The following is a 27,474-nucleotide window of genomic DNA, read 5'->3' as shown; positions in this document are numbered from 1 at the left end:
AGGAAATGCAAATCTGAACCACGAGGAGATTCCACACCTCTTAGGATAGTTATAGTACAAAGAGGACAAGTGTTGACAAGGATGTGGAGAAATTGGAGCCCTTGCAAACCTCATCAACTGTTGGATTGTAAACTGATGCAGCCGCTGTGGAAACTGGCCTGGGAGTTTCTCAAACAGCTAAACCTGGAGTCACCATAGGAGCCAGCATTCCATTCCTAAGTATCTACCCAAGAGAAATGAAAGCATGTCCACACAAACACTGGTACACAAATGTTCCTAGCAGCAGCCAGAAGGTGGAAAGAGCCCAAATGTGCACCAACTGCTGAATGGTTAGACAAAATGTGGGGTATTCTTACTCTAGAATATTATTCAGCCCTAAGAAAGGAACAACCTCCTGACGGGCTACAAAGGGGGTGAATCTGGAAAGCATCATGCCAGTAGAGAGAGTTCAGTTACAAAAGTGTGCATAATATATGACTTCATTGGTACAAAATGTCCAGAAGAGGCAAAGCTGTAGACAGAGAGTAGCCATCAGAGGCTGCCTAGGGCTGGTGGGGGAGGGAGGGTTAGAGCGCTAAGGGATGTGGGGTTTCTCTCAGAGGTAATGAAAGTGCTTTAAAGTTGATAATGGCAATGCATGCATCATTCTGTGAGTGTAAGAAAAGGTACAGAATTACACAGGTGAATTGTATGGTATGTGAACTATGCCCCAGTAAAGCTGTTATACTAGAAATAAAGACATGCATTCAGGTGTGGAAGGTGCCACATTAACATCAGGTTCCAGGTATAACGAGCCAATGAGAAAAGGGGTGTGACTGTCTAACCTAAGAGACAAGGAGGTTTCATGCAGAAGGTGTTCACCAGACATACAAGCAAGAGAAAAGCTTTTTGGAAGAAAAGCAAACACATCAACACCTGGAATATTCTCAAGCATTTAGTATGGCTGAAGAATAGGGAGCAAGAGGGACAAAGTAGGCATGAAAGACCAGGTCATGGGTGGCCTGGCTGGATGAGTTTAGCTATTGGGCAAGGTTAGTCTTTATCCTATATGAGATGAGATCTAGAAAGATCCCTCTGGCACCAGTATGGAGGGTGGATTGGGAGAACTGGGCATTCACTGCTTCCTGCATTGTCCCACAACACTTGGCATCAGCCACAATAAAATGCATTTGCTTTTTCTAAGCATGTATATGCTAGGCCCCCTCAGTCAATTTGTGACATCTCCGAGGAAAGAGACTGTCTTATTGATCTTGGCATTCTCTGGGCCCAGCCTGGGTGCAAGGCATAATGTAGGTGCTGGAAAATACTTACTGAATGCCCTTACATGAGGTTTCTGGACAACACTATTCAGGCTGTTACCTTAAAAATCACCTGGGAGATTTTGCATGTTTCCTATATTTTATTCACATAATGATATTAAGTATATAAAAACATCAGCAGATGTCACTTCAGAGATTTCTTAATAGGTAAGAGAATGGAGGTCTGAATGAGACCAGTGGCTGTAGGGATCAGGAAAAGGGACTTACCTGAGAGACATTCAGGAAATAGAGGTGGTCATAACCAGTGAACAATCAGACATGGGCATGAGGAAGAGACAGGCCTCTCTGTTACCTGTGAACTACATTGGAAATGAGGAAGATGGTAGAAGAATACTGGAAGGAAGGAAGGAAGGATCCGGCTCTGGGGTGGGTTTATTGGGGTTGGGGAGTAAGTGGGTCAGATTTGGGCATGTGGACTTCTAGGTGTCTGGGGAGCAAACAGATTGGAAGCCCATGGGAAAGCTGGAGAGCAGGAGTGATCAGAAGAGACTGGATGGGATCACTCTGGGGGCACCGAGTGTGAGCCAAAAGTCTTGCTTGGAGTAGAGTCCTGTGGTGGCAAGTTAGGGGTGGGGAGAGGCATGACAGCCAGCAAAAGAGGCTACGAAGATAGTTAGGAAGGTGGTGGAAAACCAGGCCCAGGGGCAGAGAAGACAGAGTTTCATGGAGGATGCGGGAAACAGCTAAATAACAGAGAGGTCATGTAACGTAAGGTGGAAACATGACACAGTAGCTGGTTTTGGCAACATTTCCCAAGGTGGGGGATTATATTTCGGAGGATTATAAAGGGTAGGCACTGAGCAAAGAGGGTCAAAGAGGGAATGCAAGGGAGGAAAAACTTTTTAAAAAGTGTAAACATCCCTCCCACTTCTGGGTACATATCTAGAAGAATTGGGAACAGAATCGCAAAGAGATATTGGCACACCCATGGTCACTGCAGCTTTATTCACAGTAGCCAAGAAGTGGGAGCAACCTAAGTAAAAATAAATCTCTGCTGAGGGACATAAAAGAAAATAAAGTGAATGAACAGACACTCTGTGCTTTGGGATAGAAAAAAATGTTATTTTAGAGATACGAATTCTTCCAAAATCAATTCATAAATTCTAGTAGGTTATGAAAATATCAACAGACTTTTTGGGGAAGAAACTTGAAAGAAGTGGTATTAAATGTATCTGGCAAAGGAAACCTGAACATTTGGGAAAATGAAGAACAAGGAAAGAGTAACTCTATCAAACCTAAGAGCATATAGTGAACTAACAATATTTACATATTCAAAAAAGAAATGCAAACATCGACCAGTAGATCAGAAAAGAGCCCAACCCTGGGCCTAAAGATAGACGAGAATTTCATTTATGCTGAACAGGACCTTTCAATCAGCGTAGGAGAGGACTATTAGTGAGCAAACTGCACTGGGCTAGCTGCTCAGAGAAGAGGTACGTAGGATCCCTACCTCACTCTTTACAGCCAAATTATCTCAAGGCGTAGAGAGACTTAAAAGGAGAAAATCACAAATAGTTTAGAATGAGGCTGTCCGGTGAAATTCTCCGCGGTGATGGAAACACTTTTTATCACCAACGCCCCACTCGGCAGCCACTGACCACATGTGACTGTTGAGCTCTGGGAACAAGACTGGTGTAGGTGAAAACAGAAATTTACACGTTATTTACTGGCAATTATTTTTAATTTAAATAGCCACATATGGCTAATAGCTATTGTATTGGACAGCCCAGAAGAAGAAAACAGGAGTACATTAATTTATAGTTTGGTACACAACACCCATTAGATACAGAGAAAGATAAATCTGATAACGTTAATTTGTAAACACCTCCGTGGAATCAAAAGCTGAAGGTCTACACGTATTTTAGCATGAATAACAGACAAAGGCTAGTTTCCTTCTTTTACTAAGTGCCTATACAAAGCAACAAGAAAAAGATAAATAATACTAATTAAGTATTTGCTAGGGACAGAAATAGGCAATTTACTAAGACAAAAGTAGATGCCCAATAAATACAAGCAAAGCTGTATGACATAAACCATCATTAAACATGCACAAATCAAGCCACAATGTTCACCTTTTTACCATCAGGTGGACAAAATGTAAAAGACTCACCATGTTTGCACTGGCAGGGATGGGTACTCTTCCATATGATGCTGGAGAATAGCGACTGATGCAACTTTTCTGGAAGAGTATTTGGTAACAACTGCACATGAAATGCTCGGACTCTTTGACCCAGCGACTTCAGTAAGACATGTGCCCTACAGATCTACTTGCAAAAGGTCACGAGCGTACACACTTGGCATCTCCACTGCAGCTCTGTGTCTCCTGGTGGAAAACAGAGACAAGCAGAGCTGCTCTCCATAAGGAATTAGCTTGAATGATCCTCTCAGCACAAGGCTGGGCAGCCCTTCCAGTCAATGCCCAAATCTGCATGAGCTCGTGTAGAACAATGTCCAGGTCATGAAAAAGAAAATCAGGTGAGACTAATGTGCTCGACCTGATGTTCTAGAAGGGTGGTGGGGTAGACATGGAGATGAGTGTGCATAATCCCTCCCACCATCCCAGCTCAAAGAATAAAATCAACGGTTGGCAGTGGTCATCCCTGGAAAGAGCGACTTGGCTGGGGGTAAGGGCGGGAGGAGGCTTTCACCTTTAATTTTGTATATTTCTGTATGTTTTACATTTTTTATTTTTTTAAATTGAAGTAAAATTCACATAAGATAAAATTAACCATTTTAAAGTGTCTAATTCAGTGGCATTGAATATATTTGTAATGCTGTACATTCATGACGTCTATCTAGTTACAGAACATTTCCATCACCTAAAAGAAAACACTCTACCCATTAAGTAGTCTCTGTCCTCCCTTCCCTCAGTGCTTGGCAACCGTTAATCTGCCTTCTTTCTCTATGCATTGACCTTGTCCTTGCATCTGGCTCCTTCCACTTAGCATAGATGTTTTTGAGATTCATCCATGGGGTGGTATGCATCAGTACTTCATTCTTTTTCACAGCTGAGTAATACTCCATTGAATGGACGTACCACCTTTTACTCATCCATTCATCAGTTGATGGACACTTGAGTTGTTTCCACCCTGGCTGGTGTGGATAAGCTAGTTGCTATGAACATTTGTGTGCATTTTTTTTCTGAATACCTGTTTTCAGTTATTTGGAGTGTATACCTAAGAGTGGAATTGCTGGGTCATAAGGTAATTCTATGTTTATTTTTTTAGATATATTTCTTTTGAAATTTTGTTAACAAGAATAGAAATTACAGTTTCAATCAATTGGAAGCATTATGCACTATTTAGTGTTTTCTTCTTTGGACCTTTCTGTACTAAAAAATAGTAATTAAAAGTACTTAATAAAAGAAAGCAACAGCTTCATGCCAATGTCCACCAGGCCAGCCTCTCCTGCTTTCATCTCTGCCCTTCCCTCTTCTCAGAGATTTGTTGAGGGAAAGGGGCTCAGGTTATTTTCCCTAATTTCCCCTTGATCTAAGGAATCACTGCAAACCTCCACCATAGCCAGGAGGAGGCCCACCACTCTGTGGAGGGTATCCCCATTTGTCCAAAGTCAAAATTCCTTTTTGTATCTATAGGTGGAAATTCTAGAAAGTAGCTTTGGGTTTCATTTTATTTCTGTTGTCTTATTAGTTAGAATTGGACACTCCCAAGATCATCTAGCACTTCTGTCAAAATGATCATTGTTTTTACACCAAGAAGAAAGCCCCCCTCTGGACTCTCAAGCATTGTCTGAGGAAATAATCAAGCATTCACACTGGTTTCCTGCTGTTACATGTGGACTAAACTTTCTGGGCCAGAACCGACTAATCCCTAGTCTTCAATTTATGGAATTGTAAGGGATTTTATATAAAAAGCAAGCAAGAAAACCAATATCTCCTAGAGACAAAACAACTCCTTTTATGCTAGGGGCAGATGCGTATTAAATCTAGAGTTTCACGTTAAAAAACAACTGGAAGATTCCGGAGACTTGCCTTATGTTGGGGAACATGTGCGTTCCTTTGTTGTTGAGAAGGGTCTCATCTTTGAATCAGTATTGAAATACTGATTAATATATTGGGCTCAGTAGTCTACCATTTGCATGATAAGTGAACACTGACTTGCTATTTTCTAAAAGGGACTACTCCACTGAACAACTGTGACAGAGTGAGGAGGAGATCAGAATAACCCGCTGTTTAGATCCTACTGCACGAGTCCCACCTGTTCAGCATACTGGGTGCAATCCAGGCGGCCATTTATGGACTACTTCAGTGACGTTAACCTGTTCTGTATGGAATGCATACATTCCCCTTTATTTTATTTTTGTCTCACTGTCTCCCTTCTGAATCTGTAGATTAATTTTATGACGTGGTGAAATGTCTAAGAAGCTGCCCAGTGCAGCACTTTTTCAAGTGTGGATGAATATTCATTAGGTCATAAGCTCCATTTAACGGGTCATTACTAACATATTTTTTCCAAATGAAATGCAATCTAAACAAATGGAATGGAAGAGAACAGAATGGATCAGATCACATTAGAACAGAACAGAATTGGATTGAATAGAAAAGTAAAGAGCGAAAAAATATCTTTGAGCACAGTAGCCAGTAAGGCAGTTTACCTTTGTTTGGGTGTGCGCATGTGTGAGTGTGTGCGTGTGCGCATGTGTGCATGTGCGTATGTGCGTGTGTGCGCGTGTGTGCGTGCGCGTGTGCGCATGTGGGCATGTGTGAGTGTGTGCGTGTGTGCGTGTGCACATGCGTGTGTGGGTGCTTGCACACATGTGCTCTGAATTAGATGTAAAATGCATCTGTTATTAATGGTCATAGTCAAAACATTTTCAGAAACACTGGCCTAATGGACTTTTCTTTCTTTCTTTTTTTTATAGATTTTATATTTGAGAGAGAGAGAGCGCGCGCCAGCGAGCACGGGAAGGAGCAGAAGGGGAGGAAGAGAGATTCTGAAGCAGACTCTGTGCTCAGCACCGAGCCTTTCCTGGGGCTGGAGCTCATGATCCAGAGACCATGACCAAGAGATCATGACCTGAGCTGAAACCAAGAGTCAGATGCTCAACTGATGACCCACTCAGGAGCCCCCGTAATGGACCTTTCTTACTCCTAGAGCATCCCTGGGTAAACTGTGGATCCCCGTTAGGCATTTACTCTGTTTTGTAAAATTACACAGTGTAGCTTTACCTTAGAACCTGAGTGTCTTTCTTCGAGCTGTAGTCAAACTACTAAGCTGGCCTGTGAGAAAGGATATAAGAGAAATGTTTTTTTTCAAAGAGCAGAGAGTGTTATATGGGAGGAGAAAAAGTTAAAATGGAATTGGAAAAGATCTTAAATATCTTCTTTGCTGTTGTTCTGATTTTATTTTTTTAATTTAAATTCAATTAATTAACATGTAGTGTATTATTTGCTTCAGGGGTACAGGTCTGTGATCGGTCAGTCTTATGTAACACCCAGTGCTCATTACAACACATACGCTCCCCAATGTCCATCACTTCCGGAATCTGTCCTGGCCTCTGGTGCGCTGCTCAGTATCAAGTGTGATTGTTCATGAAGAGAAATGTGTTTGATTGTTTGTAAGGAATGGCAAACCCTGTCTTCCTTCAGCTCGGGTACAAATTGGGGCCTGCAGGGCTACCTACTGAGGGTCAGAGACCGGGACAACCACTGTGGAATCGCCACCATGGCCAGCTTTCCTGTCGTGTGAGGTGAGGGTGTAAGAAGGTCGTGACTAGCAACAGAATGTCCGGAAAATGAATTTTATTTGAAGTTGACCACACCTTATTGTGCAGGACAAAACACTTGAATCACTGAAGATCCAACTTATGATTGGTTCCGTGACCGTTCCCACTGGTGACGTCACTACCTCCTCAATCCCTGCTCTAATCAATGTCGTGTGGTTCACTTGCTTCGTAACTTTGCAGTTTTCATATTTTAAGAGGTTGCAAAAGGTTTTACCTTTTAAAATAAAATTTACTTGCATATGTTGAGGTGTGATTCTTTGGTTTTTTTTTTTTAAAGATTTTATTTATTTATTTGGGGGGGTGCTGGGGACTGCAGTTGGGGGCAGAGGGAGAAGTAGACTCCAAGCTGAACAGGGAGCCTGATCCTGGGCTCATCCCAGGGCACTGAGATCATGACCTGAGCTGAAGTCAGATGCTTAACCAACTGAGTCACCCAGGCACCCCTCTTTCTGTTTTTAATTCATAAACTTCTTTATAGTCAAAAAATGTAAGGCTTTTGTAAGGAGGAAGAAATTTCCTTATTTCCTCCAAAATTCTTCCAACCGGCTTAAGAATTTAATTGATGTGAGACAGATGAATGGGAGGAAAACAACCCTACAAAGTTGTATTACATAAGCACAGAGGCCCAGTAAGGAATTTGAGACCCACAGAGATGACCAAGCCAAGCAGGTTTGTTGTTGTTGTTGGGGGGGCGGCAGTTTTTATACGTTTTAGACAAAGACAATAATGTGTGAGAAATTGACAGGGTAAAGACAACAGGTATGTGAGAACTTTAAATCGCAGGAATTCTACATGGACTTTGGGCTGAGGCTGTAGATAGTAAAAAAGCCACCACGTTTGTTTCTACAGCTTTCTCAGCTTTGAAATCCCATCAGTGCAGCTAAGGATGTCTTTTTACTTCGTAGTACAGGGAGGATCCCTCTCCTATGGGAGACTCGTTTCCTGCTTTTGGGGGACAGAGGACAGTCTGGGTGTCCTCGTACCAGCAGTTTCCCAAATAGCTTCGATTCCAGATAACCGATGTACCATTGTGGCACATTTTGGGGTGTCCTCCCTGGGCCCCCACAGTTTCTTCCTCTAAAACTCCCCTGGAATTTTTACAGACTACTAGCTGAGCTGGTGACTGTGGAGAGAGAAATCCAGTTAGTAAATGAGTGGTGAGAAATCTGCAGAGAGTGAAGAGAACATAGATTAGAATGAGGATGAATAAAAGGGGTGAAGGGGCGGGGAGGTCCAGACTCCCAGTTATGGACTGAATAAGCCACAGGAATAAAAGGCACAGCATAGGGAATATGGTCCATGGTGTCGTAATAGCATTGTACGTGTACAGTGAGAGACGCAGACAGTAGCTACCCCTGTGGGGAGCACAGCATAATGGATGGGGGTTGGCAAATTACTGTGTTGTACACCTGAAACTAATGTAACATTGGGTGTCGTCTATACTCAAAATATTTGGGCCTCCCAGTGTTCTCCCAGTGGACCACTGGCGCATCCAGGGATGTCCCTAGAGCCCAGTCACATTTTTGGCCCTACAAAAAGTTAATGTATTAACATTTTACCTCACTTTTACTTTGAAGTTGTTTTATTTTTAAAAAGTAAAACTTCATGCATTTTTTTAAAAAACGAAAATCTAAAAGTTATTAGACAAGTCAGTCATACAAAGTATTTACATCAGTAATGAGCAAAGTGGTAACACTCCCAGTGTCAAATGCCACACAATCCAATCACAGTTTGGGTCTTCAATGGTTCAAATGCTGTATCTTATACCATAAGGTGTGGTCAGCTTTAAAATAAAATTCATTGTGTGGATATTCTGTCCCCAGTCAAGGTGTTCTTTACACCCTCATCTCACACGACAGGAAAGCTGGCCATGGTGGCGATTCCACAGTGGTTGTCCCGATCCTTGGCCAACAGCATGTAGCCCTCCATGCCCCAGTTTGTACCCCAGCTGAAAGAAGACAGGGTTTGCCATTTATTCCAAACAATCAAACACATTTCTCTTTATGAACATTAGCACCTGATACGGAGCAGAGGCCAGGAGAGATTCCTGAAAAATCCAGAGAGGCCATTCACATTCATGGTTGAGTTCTAACCCAGCACAGAATTCTATTCCCAAACCTTTCACAGAAGCCCAAATGAGTGATAGGAAAAGCGAACTCTTGGGGTCAGATGTGTTTCAAAAATGAGAAAATTTTCAAGTGGAAAAATGAAATGATAGCAAAACTAGAGCAGGACCCTAGCAAGCGTGAGACAGTATCTTACTGTTGTCATCACGTGAGTATGTCTGTGTTCCCCCGAAGTGGGGTAAACACTCTGGGACTTCAGATGTGTGCACAGGGCTTGGAGGGTCTGCCTCCGAACACGGATTCCAAAAAGGATCCCTTTTCAATTTCAAAGATAAATATTTTTTCTCTTTATACCTGTTCTTGATAATCCAATATTTTTTGTTCTCCGATTCTTCTCCTTCAAAGCCATAGCCAACCACCAGAATGCCGTGATTCAGGCGTTTACTCCTGCAGTTTGGATCATAATAAATGCCTGGAAAAGTACAATTCAATGCTGAGGTGGGACATCCCAGTGACATGATAACATGTGACAATAACCTAGCAACCACAGTAAAGGAGGCATCTCAAAATTGAGTCGTGATAGAAATCCAGATAAGATTTAGAAATCAGATCTCTTGTTTAGGTACGTTAGGGATTTAGGACATCACCTAATACTAGCAGAAATACACATTGTCACAATCTCTTTTGTAAAGAACAGTGAAGAGGCATAAAAGACCACTTGTTGGAACTTTGTCATTCTACCATACAATGTCAGCCTAAGGAAGCCGCAGAGAACACAAAATTACTTGAGCCAAGGATTCCTTTCTAGTGTCAATCTCAGTAGTAGAATTCCTTGGAAATTTCCAAGGTCCAACACCTGGAAAAAGTAATCTAAGCTCTACCAGTCAAGTTAGTAGCCATTTACATATATTTATGAAGTTCTTAAAAGCATGGGCATAGGGGTAAGTCATGTCACATGGTAACAACAGGCACAAGGATTACATGTACAGAATGAACAACTATGCTAAATCCACACCTTCCTGATTTCCACATACCAAAGAGTCGATCCTGCTGTAAGTCAGGCTGGTTACCCATTTTTTCTGCCTAATTTTCTATGCAGACAAAAGCTCACCTTTTTTATAGAACTGGAAGGAATGCGGGCTTGAATCTACAGCAGCAGAGACGGGCCCCACAGTTGCCACCGTGGTCATGAGGCCGTCCTCCTCGTTGGAGACACGCCAGAAGGTAGTCACGTTGGCAGCAGATTTCTCAGGCCTGTATTTGCAGGATTCATTCTTTCAAAGGTAAAGGGGAAGGGACTTGATTATTACCATCCACCTCCTGGGGAACAGGAGCTCCAGACAGTTTGCAGCCGAGTGACTTCCAAGTCAAGTTTGTTATAAAGCATCTCAAGACGCAAAATGCTATTGATGGCTTTTGAAATTGAGAAATTAGCAGATATCTATTTAATAAAACACACTTTTGGTCCACTCATTCATAGATGTTTCACTCTGGAGATCTGTGCTGTATATAAAATGGTATTTGTGCTGCTGTGTGACCCAGAAGTGGGAACAGCTATACGGTAACCCTCTGGCAGAGAACTGTGCCAAGCTAATAGATTTTAATGACAGTTCTGACCACTCGCAGATGAAGAGTCTGCAATCTAAAATGAGAATTCTAGATACAGTCTTTGTTTTTACTGAATATGCTCCACTTTGATAAAAGAGAAGGAATTCCATTTACCCTTCCAAGATACGGATAGGATTCCTCTGAGTCCAGGCCTCCGTTGTCCTTCACATACTGGAAGGCGTTATCCATCAGGCCACCATTGCAGCCCTCATTGCCTTGAGACCAAGAGCAGTCCACCAGGTTCTGCTCGCTCAGTTTCAAAAGTTTGCCAGTTTTCCGGAACATCTGTCCTTCGAGGGCACCAGTCGCACTAAAAGCCCAACAAGATTGACACTGACCCTGAACACAAAATTAAAGAGCTTTTAGTCTACAAAATTAATAGGAAGACTTTGACAACAGCCCTTAGATCTGAAAACTCTTTCAAAACATAACAAACTGTATACAGTTCCTGAGCTTCCACAGCAAGGACACTGGTTCCTTTGGCTTTACTTTTGGAGAGGGAGTTGCTGAACCCTGTCTCACCTGATCCTTCACGGGGGTGACGTAGCCTTTCTCTCTCCAGTCCACAGATGAGGGGATCTCAGCAAAGAGAGGTGCTTGGAACACGTTTCCTTCCTCAGGCTTCTGGATTTTAAGGTCATTCAACACCTGTTTGAATTCTTCACTGGTCTTCAAGGAAAAGGAAATAGAATGCTGTCAAGCAGGAGGTTTTTTAAGAAGTACTTAGAGGACGCACGAAACATTCAGCAACCCACGACACACTCACCAGGTCACCAAAGGCGTTCATTGCCATCATGAAGCTGTGTTGCCCTTGGCTGTATTCCTCATTGTGCTGGTCAATCATTTTCAAATTCTTCTCCCACACTGTTCTCCTCTGTCCTTCTTCATCCTGGAGACAAACAAATAAACTATCATCTTTATTTCTATTTAAAACCAACTCACTTGCTCCAAATGGATGTGCTCACAGAGAGGAGGAGAAACTTGACCAGGGATGGGCTGGTGGTCCGGGAGCTGTTCTCCAGCGACCACACAGGACATATGCCCACATCATGTGTGGGCACGGTGCTCTGCTTACTGCCTTGGTCAGAGCAGCCTCAGGAAGTTACTCCCCGCTGGGAACACCCACCAGTATAGAACATTCCCTGGGGGTCTCACTGGACAGCTCAGATGTTACCAACCTTGTCATACAGTTTCCCGTGTGCCGCCTTCCAGTGGGACCAGTGCGCATCTAAGCTCTGATCGAGTCGTGGAGCCGCTGAGGCCATTCCCAGACAAAGGGCAGCCAGGAAGAGAGAAGGATGCATGTTCCAAATACCTAGGAAGAAAAGAAATGAATTTCTGATTAGACCAAACCATCGGAAAAGCCATCTTCCTTTCTTCTGAGATGTTAGAACCCCTATGGTACAGTGAAAATATTGCATTTATCCTTCCAAGTGTTGGCTAAGGATGTGGCATGTGCAGGGGGCCTGCTGCCCTGCTCCCTGCCCTGCACCGTCTCCTGCTTCCAGAGCATGTAGATGGCAATGCAGGGAGTGACGGGCCCTGAGTCTGGTGTGTGGGGGTCAAGAAGTCATGCCTGGAGGGGCCGGGCCCTGGAAGAGTGCCTCCTGGGAGCCCCAAGCCCCTGGCCCTCAAGGCTGGTGTCCCCCCTGTGTTTTCAGGGATGGCCCCTCCCTTCAGGCCTTGGTGGGGGATCTTACCTGGGACAGGTGCAGTGGGGCAGGCTCAGTCCCAGATGCAGGTCAGCGAGTGTCCAGCAGGCCTGGGGATGGATGGAAGGCTGCCCATTTAAGCCTGGGATTTGGCCCTGCGGGTGCTGCCCCTGACACCTGCCTCTGCTGCAATTGGCTGAGCCAGCCTGTGGATGGAGCCTCTGTGCCCTGGAGCTCTGGGACCCTGGGGCATGTGATGGCTGCTCCCTACTTGTTTCAGGGGAAGTTGTGCCTGCCTCAGTGGACGCGGGGAAGTCAAGCGAGAGGACTGGGGAAAGCCCTGTGGAGGGTTCCGGCACCTCCCTGGGGGACATTTCCTAGCAGGAATTTATGTGTTGGCAGGTGGTTCGCGAAAAGAAGCTCACAGGGAGCCTGAAGTGTGTTTCCAGCATCACCCTGCATATCCTTTAGTCCTAGAGTCTTTGGTTAAAATCTTCCTGAGGGCTGAGAACAGGGTAATCTAGTCTAGTGATTCCTGTTTATTCCAAGCAAAGGTAGGGCAGCTGGAGGAAGTAAACCCCACAGGGGTATGTGTTATCAGTGTTTCGGGATGGGATGCCTGTAATCTGGAGAGGACTGGCAATCCCCCAAACAAGGGATGCCCTGGGCAAGGCTCAAGTGCTTTCAAGGAAAGGGACTGATGGGAGCGCTGTGCAGGGAAGCTGTAGGATTTTGTAATTCTGCTGTCCTAACTCCCACAGCGGGGATTCTTCTTTCCTCTCCGGTCTTTCTCAAAACCAACAGAAATGATTTATTTCCAGAAAAATATGGTTTAACAAAAGAAGGAAAGATGGAATGTAGAAAGTGCTGCTTCTTCCCCACTCTCTGCGTTATGGATTATTATGTTTCTCGGTATTCAATGTGCTTTTCTTGAGATTTAATTTTAAAAATTTAGAAAAACAGCTATTCAAAGCCAAAAAAAAAAAAAAAGGTGCTCATCAGGAGACCAAGAATTTGCCCTCTGATGACCAGTTTTGCTCTCCTTAGAAACACGATTCCACACGTCTAGACAGTGGGTCATGCTCCCTCTCTGGACCTATGTCCCTGAGACCCCCCAGTGATCCTCCTCACACCTCGTCTCCAGTCCTTCTCTGCTCGGGCAGGGCAGGGTCCAAGGGATTCCGTGCAGGGGCTGGGAGTCAGGGCAGGGCCGGGAGGGGCATTCTGCAGCTCTCAGCTGGGGCCCCTGCAGGCTCCCCAGGGCCCTCAGCCTCAGTTTCCTCATGGAGGACGTGGGCTGTGATTAGAGTTTCCTCAGAGGATTCTGTGAGACTGAATGCACTAACACATGTCAGGCATTAGTGCAGAGTAGGGCTCATGTCATACTGCTTCCTTGTGAAGTCAAAGACAAACTCCTTCCAAAGTTCTTGCTTAATTCAGAAAGCATTTATTCAAGAATTTAATTCATAGGCCATCCCTACTTATTTCTTTACTTCCTGGGAGCCAGGTTACTGTGATAGTGAAATGAACCATAAAGTCTAGGTAAGCAAGCTTAGGTGTTAAAAAGCCAAGCTACATCTAGTTATCATTCTTAAACCATGTTCCCAAACTGATAAATTAGGCACACATCTCCTAGGATTATGCCCACAGAACCTAAAATACAATGTATTGTCTCACGTTTGACCCATTATGCTGGAGATAATATCACATTTGTAAATTACAGATAGCTTATTTTGCCTATTAGGATTTGGGAGGTCATTCGAGGGTGCTAGGGCGGCTGATGTTTCTTTAAAAGCCGTTGAGATGACAGTGAGATGACATTTCATCCCCAGCAGCATGGATGTAATTGACGAGGCAACACCGAGTGTGCACGAGGACGTGGAATCACGGACACCCTCAGACATTACTAGTGACGGGGCGAATGGTAAGCCGCTGGGCAGGGGCTCCCTGGCTTCTTATAACAGTAACTACACACCGGACACTAACGCAGCAATTCTAGCGTCAGGTATCTACCCAAGTGAGGATGTTCACGGCAGCTTTACGCATAATAACTTCCAACTGGAAACCACAGGAGAATGAACACCACAGTGCGTTCATCCTCAACAATTGAAAAAGAATGAGCTTTCTCCGCATGTACCAACACAGACGATTCTTAAAAACACTATCCGGGGGCGCCTGGTGGCTCAGCTGGTTAAGCACCCAACTCATGATTTCGGCTCAAGTCATGCTCTGGGGGTTGCGAGATCCAGCCCCATGTCGGGCTCCACACTGGGCATGGAGTCCACTCTTTTACTCTCCCTCTGCCCCACCCCCAAAATAGAAAAACTATGTCAAGCAAAAGAAGGTACATATTGAAACGTACATATGATTTTATTTTATGAAGTTCAAAGGGTAAAACTAATCTGTGGTGTTAGATATCAGAACAGTGGTCTTGGGGCGCCTGGGTGGCACAGCGGTTAAGTGTCTGCCTTCGGCTCAGGGCGTGATCCCGGCGTTATGGGATCAAGCCCTGCATCAGGCTCCTCCGCTATGAGGCTGCTTCTTCCTCTCCCACTCCCCCTGCTTGTGTTCCCTCTCTCGCTGGCTGTCTCTATCTCTGTGAAATAAATAAATAAAATCAAAAAAAAAAAAAAAAAGAACAGTGGTCTTGCAGGGGAATTATTGACTGGAAAGGGGCATAAGAAAACTTATTAGAATGTTGGGAAATTCTGTATTTTGATCTGGGGGTAGCTCCACGGGCGCCTACATTCGTCAAAACTTACCCAGCTATATACTTAAGACCTATGAATTTTACTCTCTGTAAAGTTCTACCTCAATAGAAACTTCGTTAGGATAAATTTGAGATCAAGCCAAAGAAAGTTACATTGTAAAAAATGGAAATCTGTATCAGGATGTTGAGCAGATTCCTGCCTTTTCTCTGAAAAAACAAATCTGTAGAAAGTAGCCAAGAAGCTTTCTATTGGCCCTACAGCTGTGCCCCAAGAAAGACCACTAACATCTGTGCTTGTTGGCGTGGTGGAAATAAGAAGCTAAGGCAGGTCTCCCTCTGAAGAGCAGCTGGGAAAGGAGACTCTGACCTCCAGGTTCTCTGTGTCACTGGCACCTGCAGCCTGGGTTCATCCGAAGCCAGGCGACAGCTGCTCCAGTGGCCAGAGCAGCCAGAACTCAGGAGGAGCTGCTGGAAAGCCTGTTCACCCATCTGGGCCTTTCTTGCTTCTGTGAATTATTCTAAAGCACTCAGCTGACTATGGATTTAAATACCATTCTTTCGTCTTTAAAGCCACAGTAGATCCATTTGTTACTGATTTCACATTTTATTTGTAAAACAATAAATGTTTTCCTAGATCCTTAGAGATCATATATTTTACTTAGTCCATCTTTCTAAAGCAGAGCCTTAGAACATCTACCAGGGAGGCCTCTGCTGGGAAGGAGCAAAAGATGGGGAGACGAGGGAACTGACTTTCCTTCAGGGGAAAAGATGGGTTTTTGTTTTGTTGGGTTTTTTTTTTTTCTGTATTTGACCTTTCTGTTTGGAAATCCTGCTTCTCTATGTGAGGGAGCTCGTTTCTACTAAACTATATGCCCCAGTCATTTCATACAAAATAAAAACTCTACAGTAGTGCTTGCTTTTAAGGATTTACAATATGTTTATGCATCTTGGGGAAATCTTTCTTTAAAAATTTATTATTTTAGTCAACCATTTATTGAGGGTAGTCATGTGGTTCAGTACTCCAAATGATGGAGGATAGGAGTCCTTTAGAAATTCATACTTTTGGGATGCCTGGGTGGCTCATTTGGTTAAGCATCTGCCTTCAGCTCGGGTCATAATCCCAGGGTCCTGGGATCGAGCACTCCTTCAGGCTCCCTGCTCAGCACAGAGTCTGCTTCTCCCTCTGCCACTCCCCCTGTTAGTGCTCTCTTGCTTTCTATCAAATAAATGAATAAAATATTTTTAAAAAATTTTCACACTTGTAAATTTTATATCACATTCGTTATAATTTCCAAATATTTCACATCTTCTGAGTAGTGCCAGAATGATCCATTCATAGAAGAAAAAAAACATTTCCAGGCCATTTTACAGGAAGTAGAAGAGATGTCCACAGTGACCACTTGTGACGTCACTCTAGCAGGGACCATCCCTCCACCCTCTATACAATACAGGCAGAAAATGTTTTATTTTGCATGGTGTAAAGCCGTAACAACTGGTTTCTGATTATCGTCCATGACTGTTAGGCTACTTAGTCCTTCACAGTGTTAGCGCTGGGCTCCTTGTCCTTTTATCCCATTCTGAAGGAGCCCCAGCACCGTCATCAGAATCTTTGGCATTTCCAGGCTCACCTCGCACTCCCCGCCGTGAACAGTGCACTCCAGACACACTACTCTCATGACCTGAACTTGCTCTGAGGAGCTCGCCTGTGCCTCAGTGCCTTGACCAAGCAGTGCCTTCCATCTGGAATGCTCTTCCTTCCCATTCCACCTGGTTAAATGTCTGGTGAAATCCTGCTCTTCCCGCCAGTCCCCTATGAAAAGCCAGTAAATGGATTTCCTCTTTGTGCTTCCACAGCTTGTGGACCTTAAAGCTGTCAGGGTGCCTGTTACAGTGTTTCATAATTTTTGGCAACCTTGCCAGGCTGAGCTCCTCAAACTCATGTTCAAGTCTACTACACCATCGGCCCATTATCTCAATGACTGGGTCAGCAGGTGCTTGATTAATGAGCAAGGTCACAGGCTGCATGAAAAATATGGGCCGCAGGGCCAAATGACGACTGCTAATTGCTTTACATTTTGACATTTCTTCTATTATGCAGAGTACATCCATGCATAAAGTTGCTCTCATTTTGGTCATACTTAAAGTGAATAAATGGAGCTGAAATATTCACATTTATGTTTATATAATTTTCTGTTTCTTTTTCTAACTAATAAGCTGTGATAATTCATGCAAGGCAGGAGAATTTTCCTTCTACACTATATATGATTAAAGAATTTTATGAATAAATTAATGTTCAAACAAGTGCAGTGAATGTTTTACAGTATTTAGTAGAAAACATGCTCATAACATGGTTAGTATCATCATCTGCATTCAAATGACCAGAAAATTACAAGTATATCAGCTAATTATGAACATAACCATTCCACTTTATCAGCGACAAGAGCAAGTGACTTGCAACTTTTGATTCAGATGTTCTAGAATTCAGGGAACCAGCATCATACATCATCATCATGCTAGTATTTGTCAACAACTCACAGTATGTTAGGCATTGTTAAATGGTTTAATTGTATCACTGCATTTCCTTTCACAGTAACTTTTACCTGAGAGAGTCTTGAAAACTTGCTGCCCTTCCCAATGATGAAAATTTGGAGTTGGGGAATTCTAATTTAGTCGATGCCAAGATTAAGAAACTGACTTGACATAAAACTTGAGTAATTAACAGCTCAAGTAGTCGTAGGATCTCTTTGAAGACCAAATGACAGGTAACCCAAACCAATTGAATTAATTTCCTTAAAAGCAGAATTTTGGCAAAGACGTTGGGATGTTGACAGAGTTGATAGCAATGCTGGAGAAACAGATGTCAGGACCGAAACAACTGAAATCCAGGGCCAATCTGGGATCTAAGCAGCAGGAACCATTAGGCAATATTGTCAGGGCTGAGTGGCTGGAATGAAGAATTCACACTGTTTCTTTCATCCTTGCATCATTCTGCTTCCAGATTTAAAAACCTGAAGACAATACCTAACGATATTTTATCCCATGTCTAAGGGAGGGAAAGGCATCTTAATTATAGCCCAGCAAGACTGCATGCAATGGGGAAGAAACAAGTTTCCAAAAAGAAACCGCAGTGCTCCTACCAAGACCAGAGGAGTGGATGCTGGTGGCTGAGAAATAGCCTTGGTTCCACGCAGCAGCCCCCAATTCGCTTCTCATCACACAGATAGACTCTTTCTTTTCATTAAACTTTTTCTTTTAGTTATAGAGTCACATGCAGTTGTAAGAAATAATACAGAGAAATCCCATGTCCCTTTTACTAGCATAAGAACAGACACATAGATCGATGGGACAGAACAGAAAGCCCAGAAATAAATTCATGTGTGTCCATGAATTTACAACAAAAGAGGTGAAATTATCCAAAAGAGGAAGAACAGTGTCTTCAATGAACGGTGCTGGGAAAACGGAGCACCCCACGAAAAGAATGAACCCGGACCATGGTCTCACACCTTGCACAAAAACTAACTCAAAATGAGTTAAAGATTCAAATGTAAGTTCTGAGAGCATACAACTCCTAGAAGAAAACAGAGGCAATAAGCTCCTTGACATAGGTCTTGGCAGTGGGTTTTTGAATCTGACACCAAAAGGAAAAGTAGAAAAGCAAAAACAAACAAGAGGGGCTCCACCAAACTATGAAGGTTCTTTCTGCGCAGTGAAGAAACCCATTAGCAAAGTGAGATGGCAACCTAATGAATGTGAGAAAATATTTGCAAATCATGCACTTGATAAGCATTTAAAATCCAAAATATTAAAGAACTCACAGAATTCAATAGCAAAAAAAAAAAAAGATTAAAAAATGGTCAGAAGATCTGAATAGACATTTTTCCAAAGAACATCCACAGATGGCTGAAAAGTACATGAAAATACGCATCATCATTAATCATCAGGAAAGGCAAATAAAAATCACTGTGAGATGTGACCTCACACCTGTTAGGATGCTACTATCAAAAGTCAAGAAATAAAGAGCTCGGTGAGGATGTGGAGGGAAGGACGCCGTGCGCGCTGTTGGTGGGAACGCAAACTGGTGCAGCCATTACGGAAAACAATACGGAGGGTCCCCCCAAATTAAAAACAAAACTACCACAACATCCAGAAATCCCACTTCTGGGTATTTATTCATAGGAAATGGGAGCAACACTCAAAAGGATATATGTGCCACATATGCACTGCAGCGTCACTTAAATGGAATCAAGATACAGAAACAACGTAAGCGTGAATCAATGAATGACTGCGTAAAGAAGATGTAGCATGTATATACACAATGGAACATGGCTCAGCCATAAAAAAGAAAGCAATTTTGCCTTTTGCAACAACATGGATGGACGTTGAAGGCATTATCCCAAGTGAAATAAGTCAGACAAAGATAAATACCATATGCTCTCTCCTCCATGTGGAATCAAAACAAAAACGAAAATTGAGCAAACAAACAAAAAACCAAACTGAGCTCGTAGATACAGAGCACATGGGTGATTGTCAGACACAGGGGCTGAGGTTGGGAAAAATGGGTGGGGGGATCAAAATGTAAAGAATATTAAAAAAGAAAAAAGGGAGCCAGAGAGAAAGAAGCTGTTGATTCCTCCTGCTATCTTAACTTCTGTTCCATCCTTAGCTTCAATTCCAACATCAGCCTGGGGCAGCGAATTTAGTGACTCTCACCCTGCAGATAAAGGATGAACAGAATCTGAAACATCTTCAATTACTGTGCACAGAAAGGGTCTCTCTTTACAAGGTTTTCTTTTCTTCCCTCTGTCTCCAGATGGGCTGGCATGCAGAGAAGAGAAGTTTCTCTGGAAAGCAAGTGCGTTTCTTCCTGGAGCTTAGTGCAAGCTGCAAGAAGTAACCACCACATCCTGTATTCTTGAGTTTCTCTGCCAGGTTTCCTGACATTCCAGCCTTGGTAGGCGTTGTCTGTATCCGTAGGTGTAATAGGTGCCAGGTCAGCCTCCCCGGAGCAGACATTTCCAGCTTCTTAGCTTACTTAGTAAGGACAGAGATAACCTCACTGCATCTACCCGCTCACAGTGCAGCCAATGCCCCATTTTATAGGCTTTTATTTATCATACCCTATTTCCAAGTCCTGGTTTCTCTGTTAGACATAATTCTTCCAGTTAAAGTGACAGACACCTAACTCGATATGCTTTAAAATAGTTTATTGTCTTGCATGTGAAACAGGGTAGTTTTTCTTGAAGCACAGGTGGATTCCATCGAAAGCTTAGTGGGTGTGGGACAAACTTCCATGAGCGATGTCACCACACCCAGTGTGCGACCCTTCCCCCACCTGCTCTAGCTCCCAGCTGCCGGCTTCACTCTCAGACTTCTTATACTCACTCTTGGCAATTACAGACTTCTCTTTTCTCAGGATGGTATCCTGAGAAAAGAGAAAGGATCTTACTGAATAGCCTAGAGAGTCTTGGATGGTTCCACTGGCTCTAATGGGCCTGTGGCAGGTGCTCATTTTAAGTAATCTCTGTGGATTGTAGATGAAGGAGCAGGTCTCGGCTCCGTCCCGGAGACAGATTTGGTCAGCGACACCTGAAACACTCTCAAAGAGGAGGGGGTGATTGGAAAGGGAAAAAAGAGTGTAATTGCTGGGTCAAGGGTAATTGAATATTTCCTTTTACAAGAAACTGCTTATGAAAGTGGGAGATGTGGGGGCAGGGAAAGAAAAGGTACAAACTTCCAGTTATTGATAAGTAAGTTCTGAGGATGTGCTGTGACCTGGGGACCAGGGTGAACAATGCGATATTGTATATGTGAACGTTGCTAAGAGACTAACACTTAAAAGCCCCATCACAAGTAAAAATACTTGTAACTCCGTGAGGGATGGATGCTAACTGACGTTTTGTGCTGATCATTCTGCTGCAATTTATAAATACATCAAATCAGTATGTTGTACACGCTAATACAGTGTTAGATCTCAGTGAGATCTGAGTAAAGCTGAGAAAAGAAACTGCTCAACGATACTCCAGAATAGCTGTTCCACTTTCCGTTCCCACCAGCAAAGGCTGAGTGGTCCAGTGTCTCCACATCCTTCTCAGGTGATGTCGCTATTTTATTTTACCCCATCTAGTAGGTGTGTAAACACGTATCACCGTGGCTGAAATTGGCATTTCTCTAATGGCCGGTAGTGATGAACACTTTTTCATGTGCTCATTTGCCGGCTGAGTATTCTCCTTGGCGAAGATAAGAAGATTCCAGCACTCCTCCTTCCGCCTTGCCTGTGTTCTGTCCGGGGCTCATGCGCAGACACGGACACGGCTCATGGTGTCTGACTGTGAATACGGGATGGTCAGCGCTGCCATCCGATAGAGAAGTGTAGCCGAATGTCTTCCTTCTCTCTCAACAAAATCTTTGTCATGACCCTCGTGGCTACTTCAAGGAGCTCCTCTGAACCAGTGTGCACTGTGGTTGTCTCTGTTGCAGAGAGACTGTCTCTGTCTCTCGGCAGTTCTAGGCTCTGCTTCGCACTTAGTGGCAGGAGGCACTGAGGGTCATGTGAACGCACTAACAGTTGTTATAAAACATAGACCCTGCTTTACTAGCAGCCACTCGGATCTATTTGAAGCAGAAAGAAAGCTTTAAGGGCTTCACCAGACGATTGTACAAAATTTTGTGGTGAAAATGCACCACGGCCATGGAGCCAGTGGATTGCTCTTGCGCGAAAATCCGGTTTTCAGATTCCACGGTCAGGCGCTTGGTTGACACATGATTTCCCTACTTCCGGCTGCTCATACAAGCATCACGTCGCAGCTTCACCGGGCGACGTCAGCGCGGTGGGATCACGTTCTGCAGGAATACGAGGCTCTTTCACGACGGGGACGTACTCGCACCCGAGGGGGTGAGATGCTGGGTGAGATCGTTCTGTTTCCGCCCAGGTCCATGTGAAGCCCACAGCAGGAGCTCAGATCGCCTCCGTCTATGCAGCCAGAGCCTCCTTGCAGGGCTGGTGCGGCCCTGAGGACGAGGACATCCCGAAGCCCTGCAGGGGTCGCTGCGGCTGGGCCGCACAACACACCCACACTCTGCCTGACACCGCAGTGCTTGCGGAGTCTCACAGGTCTGGGGGCGCAGGAGGGTTTCTCCTCCTCGGGGTCCATGGGCGCGGCTCCGTGATGTCGCAGCCTCGTGGGCCGCCGGGTCCTGCTCCTCACGGAGCAGTGGTGGAGACACAACGGAGCGTGGGAGCACACGGGGCGTCTTCAGGCCTCGGCTCAGACTGGCACGCTGCCCCTTGCATTTATTCCATTGCACAAAGCAAGTCGCACAGACAAACCCCAGCTGAGCGGGGAGGCATGTACTCTGCTCTCGCAGGGGATGTGGAGGCAATGAATATTTCTGAGTAAGACTCGCCTGGCAGCTGGGTCCCAGGAGCAGGTGTCCCCGCAGCAAGGCGCAAGCCCTGGCGTACTTAGGCTCCAGTCTTGTACCTCACGTCACATGACCTCCCTGTACCGTCTCTGGGCCGTCACCAGATCCCACCGGGGTCAAGAAGAGAGACATATGGGGCACAGCGGTTAGGCGTCTGCCTTCGGCTCAGAGCGTGATCCCGGCGTTGTGGGATCGAGCCCCACGTCACGCTCTTCCTCTGTGAGCCTGCTTCTTCCTCTCCCACTCCCCCTGCTCTTCCTCTGTGAGCCTGCTTCTTCCTCTCCCACTCCCCCTGCTCGTGTTCACTCTCTCGCTGGCTGTCTCTCTCTCTGTCGAATAAATAAATAAAATCTTTAAAAAAAAAAAAAAAGAAGAGGAGACATAGACGCATCATTCAGTTTCAGGCGGGACAAGGTCATTCGGTAAAAAGAGCATCTGTAACTGGAGCTATTGATAGGGATATGTCTGGAAAATGCAATCTTAAAACACACACACACACACACACATAATAGTATTTCAAAGACACAGGCGTCCCTGGGCCCAGGGTGCTGTGGGAGCCGCGGTGCACCCTCAGGACCCTGAGGCTGGTGGGGACCATGTAGTCGGCAGAAGCGATGGTTTCCTCCAAAGAGAATGAGCCCCAGGTTTCTGGAGTAGAAGTTTCTCCGTGGACTCGGAGATCCGTCCTGGCTGTACGTGAAGGCGTTTCTGGCGGGGAGCTGGACTCACGGGCTGGCAGGTGCAGTGGGTGGGCTGGCTGAGCGCAGGGCTCGAGGACGTCACCGCACGATCCCCTGAAGCCCAGGGCTGTTTCCCAGGCGGGAGAGAGAGGCCAAGCGAGAGGAGTGTGCACGTTCTGGCGCTGGCTGCTGGCTTCCCGCATAGGGATCTTGGGCTCCCCTCGCTTTTCTCGGTTCCAGCGTTCTTACACTGTGAAACAGGACGTAGAAGCTTGTTCCGAGCGTGAGCTGTGCTAACGCACACGAAGCATTGCACTGGCTCCGGAAAGTTCTCTGCAAATACAGACGGACAGGAAGATGGTGGAGGCTGATGGACACTGGGAGGCACACAGAGCAGAGAACCACGGGGTGTTCGCCCTAGACTGAAGCTGCGTGTCCCCCACCAATTCAGGTATGGAAATCCTAACCCCCAAGGGGGTGGGATCAGGAGGTGGGGTGTCTGGGAGGTGGTGGGTGCCCACAGGGATGGGATCAGTACCCTTACAAAAGAGACCCCAGAGAGCTCCTGATCCTTTTCTGCCATGAGAGGACACAGCGAGATGGCCATCAGTGGAGCAGGAAATGGCCCCTCGTCAGACGCTGGAATTTGCTGGTGACTTGATCTTGGAAATCCAGCCTCCAGAACGGTGAGAAATAAATTTCCGTCGTGTACAAGACCCCATCTATGTTATTCTGGCTTAGCGACCCGAACAGAGTAGCCAGCATTTGTGCCTGGCTGAGAGCGGAGCCTGGTTTCCACACTGGATGTGCGTCTCTGTAGGGTTGCGTGGACAGACAACATCGCTCTTCTGGGGTTTCTCTCAAAGTCCAAGGAGAAGGATTGTTTAGCCTGAGAACTGAAGATGACTGCCTTCTTCCCTTGACAAGGTAGAAGCAGGAGGTAGTTGAAGTGATTCTGGATACCAGACTTTATTTGGAGCAGCAGAGAAATTACTGGAAAACAAAAATACTCTCTGCAATTTCTCAAGCTTCTTCCTATGTAACTCATTGCCTAGTAAAGAAGAAATTAAACTGTGCGATGTCCTTTTTTAATGTAGATCAGATAAAATTATATAAGCCACTTACTCTCACTCAGTAAGATAGCTCATTGGTCCTTTTACGTCAGTACGTGTAGATCTATGTGGTTCTTTTTAATGGCTGTGGAATCCTACCACGGGGACATAACTACTGGAGGACACTTGGCCTGTCTTCAGATTGTTGGCTTTTTCCCTATTAAAAGTATTGTATAAACATTCTTGTACATTTGTGTGGATATTTCTTTAGATTCTTGGGAAATTCACTACATCCAATAGTATGGCCATTAAAGCTTTTGTAGATATTTCCTTTTATTTTTTATTTTTATTTATTTTTTTTTAAAGATTTTATTTATTTATTCGACAGAGATAGAGACAGCCAGCGAGAGAGGGAACACAAGCAGGGAGAGTGGGAGAGGAAGAAGCAGGCTCATAGCGGAGGAGCCTGATGTGGGGCTCGATCCCATAACGCCGGGATCACGCCCTGAGCAGAAGGCAGACGCTTAACCACTGTGCCACCCAGGCGCCCCTAGATATTTCCTTTTAAAAGATTACTTATTTGAGAAAGAGAGGGAGAGAGCGAGCTATGGCGAGTGTGGGCGGGAGGGGCAGAGGGAAACGGAGAGAGAGAATGTCAAGCAGACTCCCCACCAAGTGTGGAGCCCTATACAGGGCTCGAACCCACAACTCATGATATCACGACCTGAGCCAAAATCAAGACTCAGAAGCTTAACCGACTGAGCCACACAGGCACCCCTGTAGATACTTTCAAACACTACAAAAAAGCTAAGTCAATTTATACCCACTCAGTGTATGAGAGCTCCAGCCATCTTAGCCCCACTGTATACATTCATTGAGAACTTACAGATTCACATTGTCATGGGGAATTCTCTATGGTAGAAGTCAATTTGTTATGACAGCATTTGCTTTTGTCTTTAATATTAAGAAGTAGTTTAGTATTGACTGTACTAATCTGAAGTGAGTAATCATAAAAATAGAATCATGTGACATTTCAATTTTTTCCATGGGTAGCCATGTACAAACCAGTCTAAGTAAATAGAAGGCAAGCTCCCACTTTTTCTGCCCTAGCTCCATTTTATTATGTATACAGGTTTAAAGAGGACCAATTTTAAACACTCTCAAGAAAATATTAACTGGCATCGTTTCTCCCAATATCGCAACCAGATGACTCTTTTTCTCTGAACACAAACATATAATTGGTTATTTATTATTAAACCCCTAGCGATGTATCCAGGAATCAGATTGTCAACAAGAACTCCATATCCACAGGCAGCAATGAGAGTCACGTGAAGACTGTGTCATTGCCAGGTGTCTGTCACATAGGCTCCATTCCCTTCCCTGATACTGGAAATGGCGCTATAGTGAAGAAGGGGGCCTGGGGGCAGTCAGCTGTTTCATCAAGACACCAGGGAGCTGGAATGGTGGCAGCACAGGGGACATGGTCCCCAGAGCCAGTTTCTCCTGCAGGTTTAGAACATCATAAACATCTGTTCGTCCCTGTTGAGCAAAACATTTGTAAGGTCATGTGGCCCTGACCCTAAATGTGTGCCCTGAGGCAGGAGTGCTTCCTGGAATGTGAGGCAAGGGAGTAAAAATGGAAACCTGGTGAAGGCTGTGCAGGTGAACAGGGTCAGAGCCAAATAGCACTGGGTCCTAAAGATTTGAGACCAGATTTATCCTATGTACTATATATATATATATATATATATATATATATATATATATATATATACCAGTGTATCCTATGGCTTAGAGACGAATCCTGAACACAAAAGCCTCTAGGGCAGGGCTTCTTAATCTGATGTCCACTGATGGTTTGGCTTCATGGATAGACTTCAGGCAGCCTTCATTACTCAGGGTTCTACTTGGACCTTTGACAAACAGAACCAACCGGATGTATATATAAAGAATGAGATTTATGATAAAGAATTGGTTCACATGATCATGAAGGCTGAGAAGTCCCAAGATCTTCAGGCAGCAAGTCAAGAAGCTGGAGACACAAAAGAACCCAAGGTGGAGTTCAGTCTAACTGGGAAGACCTAAGTGCCAGGTGTTAGACCTGGAGAGCCAATGGTCCAAGTTCCAGGCTGGTCCAGGCCCAAGATGAGCCAAAAGTTCAGTTCCAGTACAAGGTCATGAAAAGACCAATACCCCAACTAGAAGTCAGACAGGCAGGAGGGGTTCCCCATTACTCAGAAGAGGGTCAGTGGTTTTGTTTTGTTTGTTTTGTTTTTATCTATTCAGGCCTTAACCTGGCTGGATGACAGCTGCCCACATTGGGGAGGACAAGCTGCCTTACTCAGTATGCCAGTTCAAATGTTAATCTCACTCCAAATCACACTCACAAACACACTGAGAATGTTCGAACATGTGTTCAAGTATTTTCTGACCTAGTCAAGTTGCCACATAAATTTAACCATCACAGTTCAAGTCCTTGCCCACCTGGCATATATACACATCCTCTCCAACCATGATTTCCAATTAAAGACAATAACAAGGCCATAATTCTGCCTAATAAGATCCAACTAAGCTGACACAACCAAAAATGCACTAAGGCCTTTCCTTGAAGAGGATATAAGGTTCTTGAGGGATATTTATTCTTCTCCTCGATACCCTGTAACTAAAATACTGTGACGTAAAATCAACAATACTAAATACTATGACATGAAGACAATACAGCTCATGTTACACGGTAAAGGAATAAGAGAGGGAAAAAGACAAAGATGTTTTATGCACACATATGCATACATATTCATGACAAAATAGGAAGGAAATGCTCATTTCTGGATGAATGAGCTGAAACTGGTTACGTGGTCCTACAAGCTCCATCCACTTCCCCGATACTGGAGATGGAGCATTCTGTATTTCCTTGGCCCTCAGCAAACACCTCAGCTGGTCGTGATTTTTTACCTGGTGTGCTGACCCAAACCTTCATCCCTCAAGGGTCTTGGGCCATAACCACCCAGCTGGAGTGGGTTGCTGTCATTTTCTGTTGACCTTAATCACAGGGCACCCTAAGGTATCTCTTGTATTTCAGACACACTCTCCCTCGCCTTCATTGTGGAGTAGCCGTCCATTTCTCCTTGTAGGGAGGATCATTCACCACTCCCAGCATCATAACTCCCTTCTTTGCTTGTTGACTCAATTGTGTGAAGACCGTAAGTGTCTAGGCAGCAGT

The 27,474-nt window shown here is 44.6% G+C and overlaps 1 protein-coding gene across 1 annotated transcript; it reads right to left on the bottom strand.

Annotated features, from left to right (window-relative positions):
• Nucleotides 1–8,912: 8,912 nt before the first annotated feature.
• On the bottom strand, nt 8,913–12,042 carry LOC113269880 (procathepsin L-like). Its single transcript, XM_026518846.2, has 7 exons — nt 11,917–12,042; nt 11,505–11,627; nt 11,261–11,407; nt 10,853–11,077; nt 10,242–10,404; nt 9,485–9,602; nt 8,913–9,012 (listed from the first exon to the last, which is right to left on the bottom strand). Exons 1-7 carry the CDS (start codon nt 12,040–12,042, stop codon nt 8,913–8,915), a joined length of 1,002 nt encoding a protein of 333 aa, XP_026374631.2.
• Nucleotides 12,043–27,474: the final 15,432 nt, after the last annotated feature.

This window comes from Ursus arctos, unplaced genomic scaffold (assembly GCF_023065955.2).
Source record: "Ursus arctos isolate Adak ecotype North America unplaced genomic scaffold, UrsArc2.0 scaffold_33, whole genome shotgun sequence".
In the NCBI taxonomy this organism is placed as follows: domain Eukaryota; kingdom Metazoa; phylum Chordata; class Mammalia; order Carnivora; family Ursidae; genus Ursus; species Ursus arctos.
The sequence above is the reverse complement of the archived record's forward strand: the minus strand, read 5'-3'. Positions and strand labels throughout refer to the sequence as shown.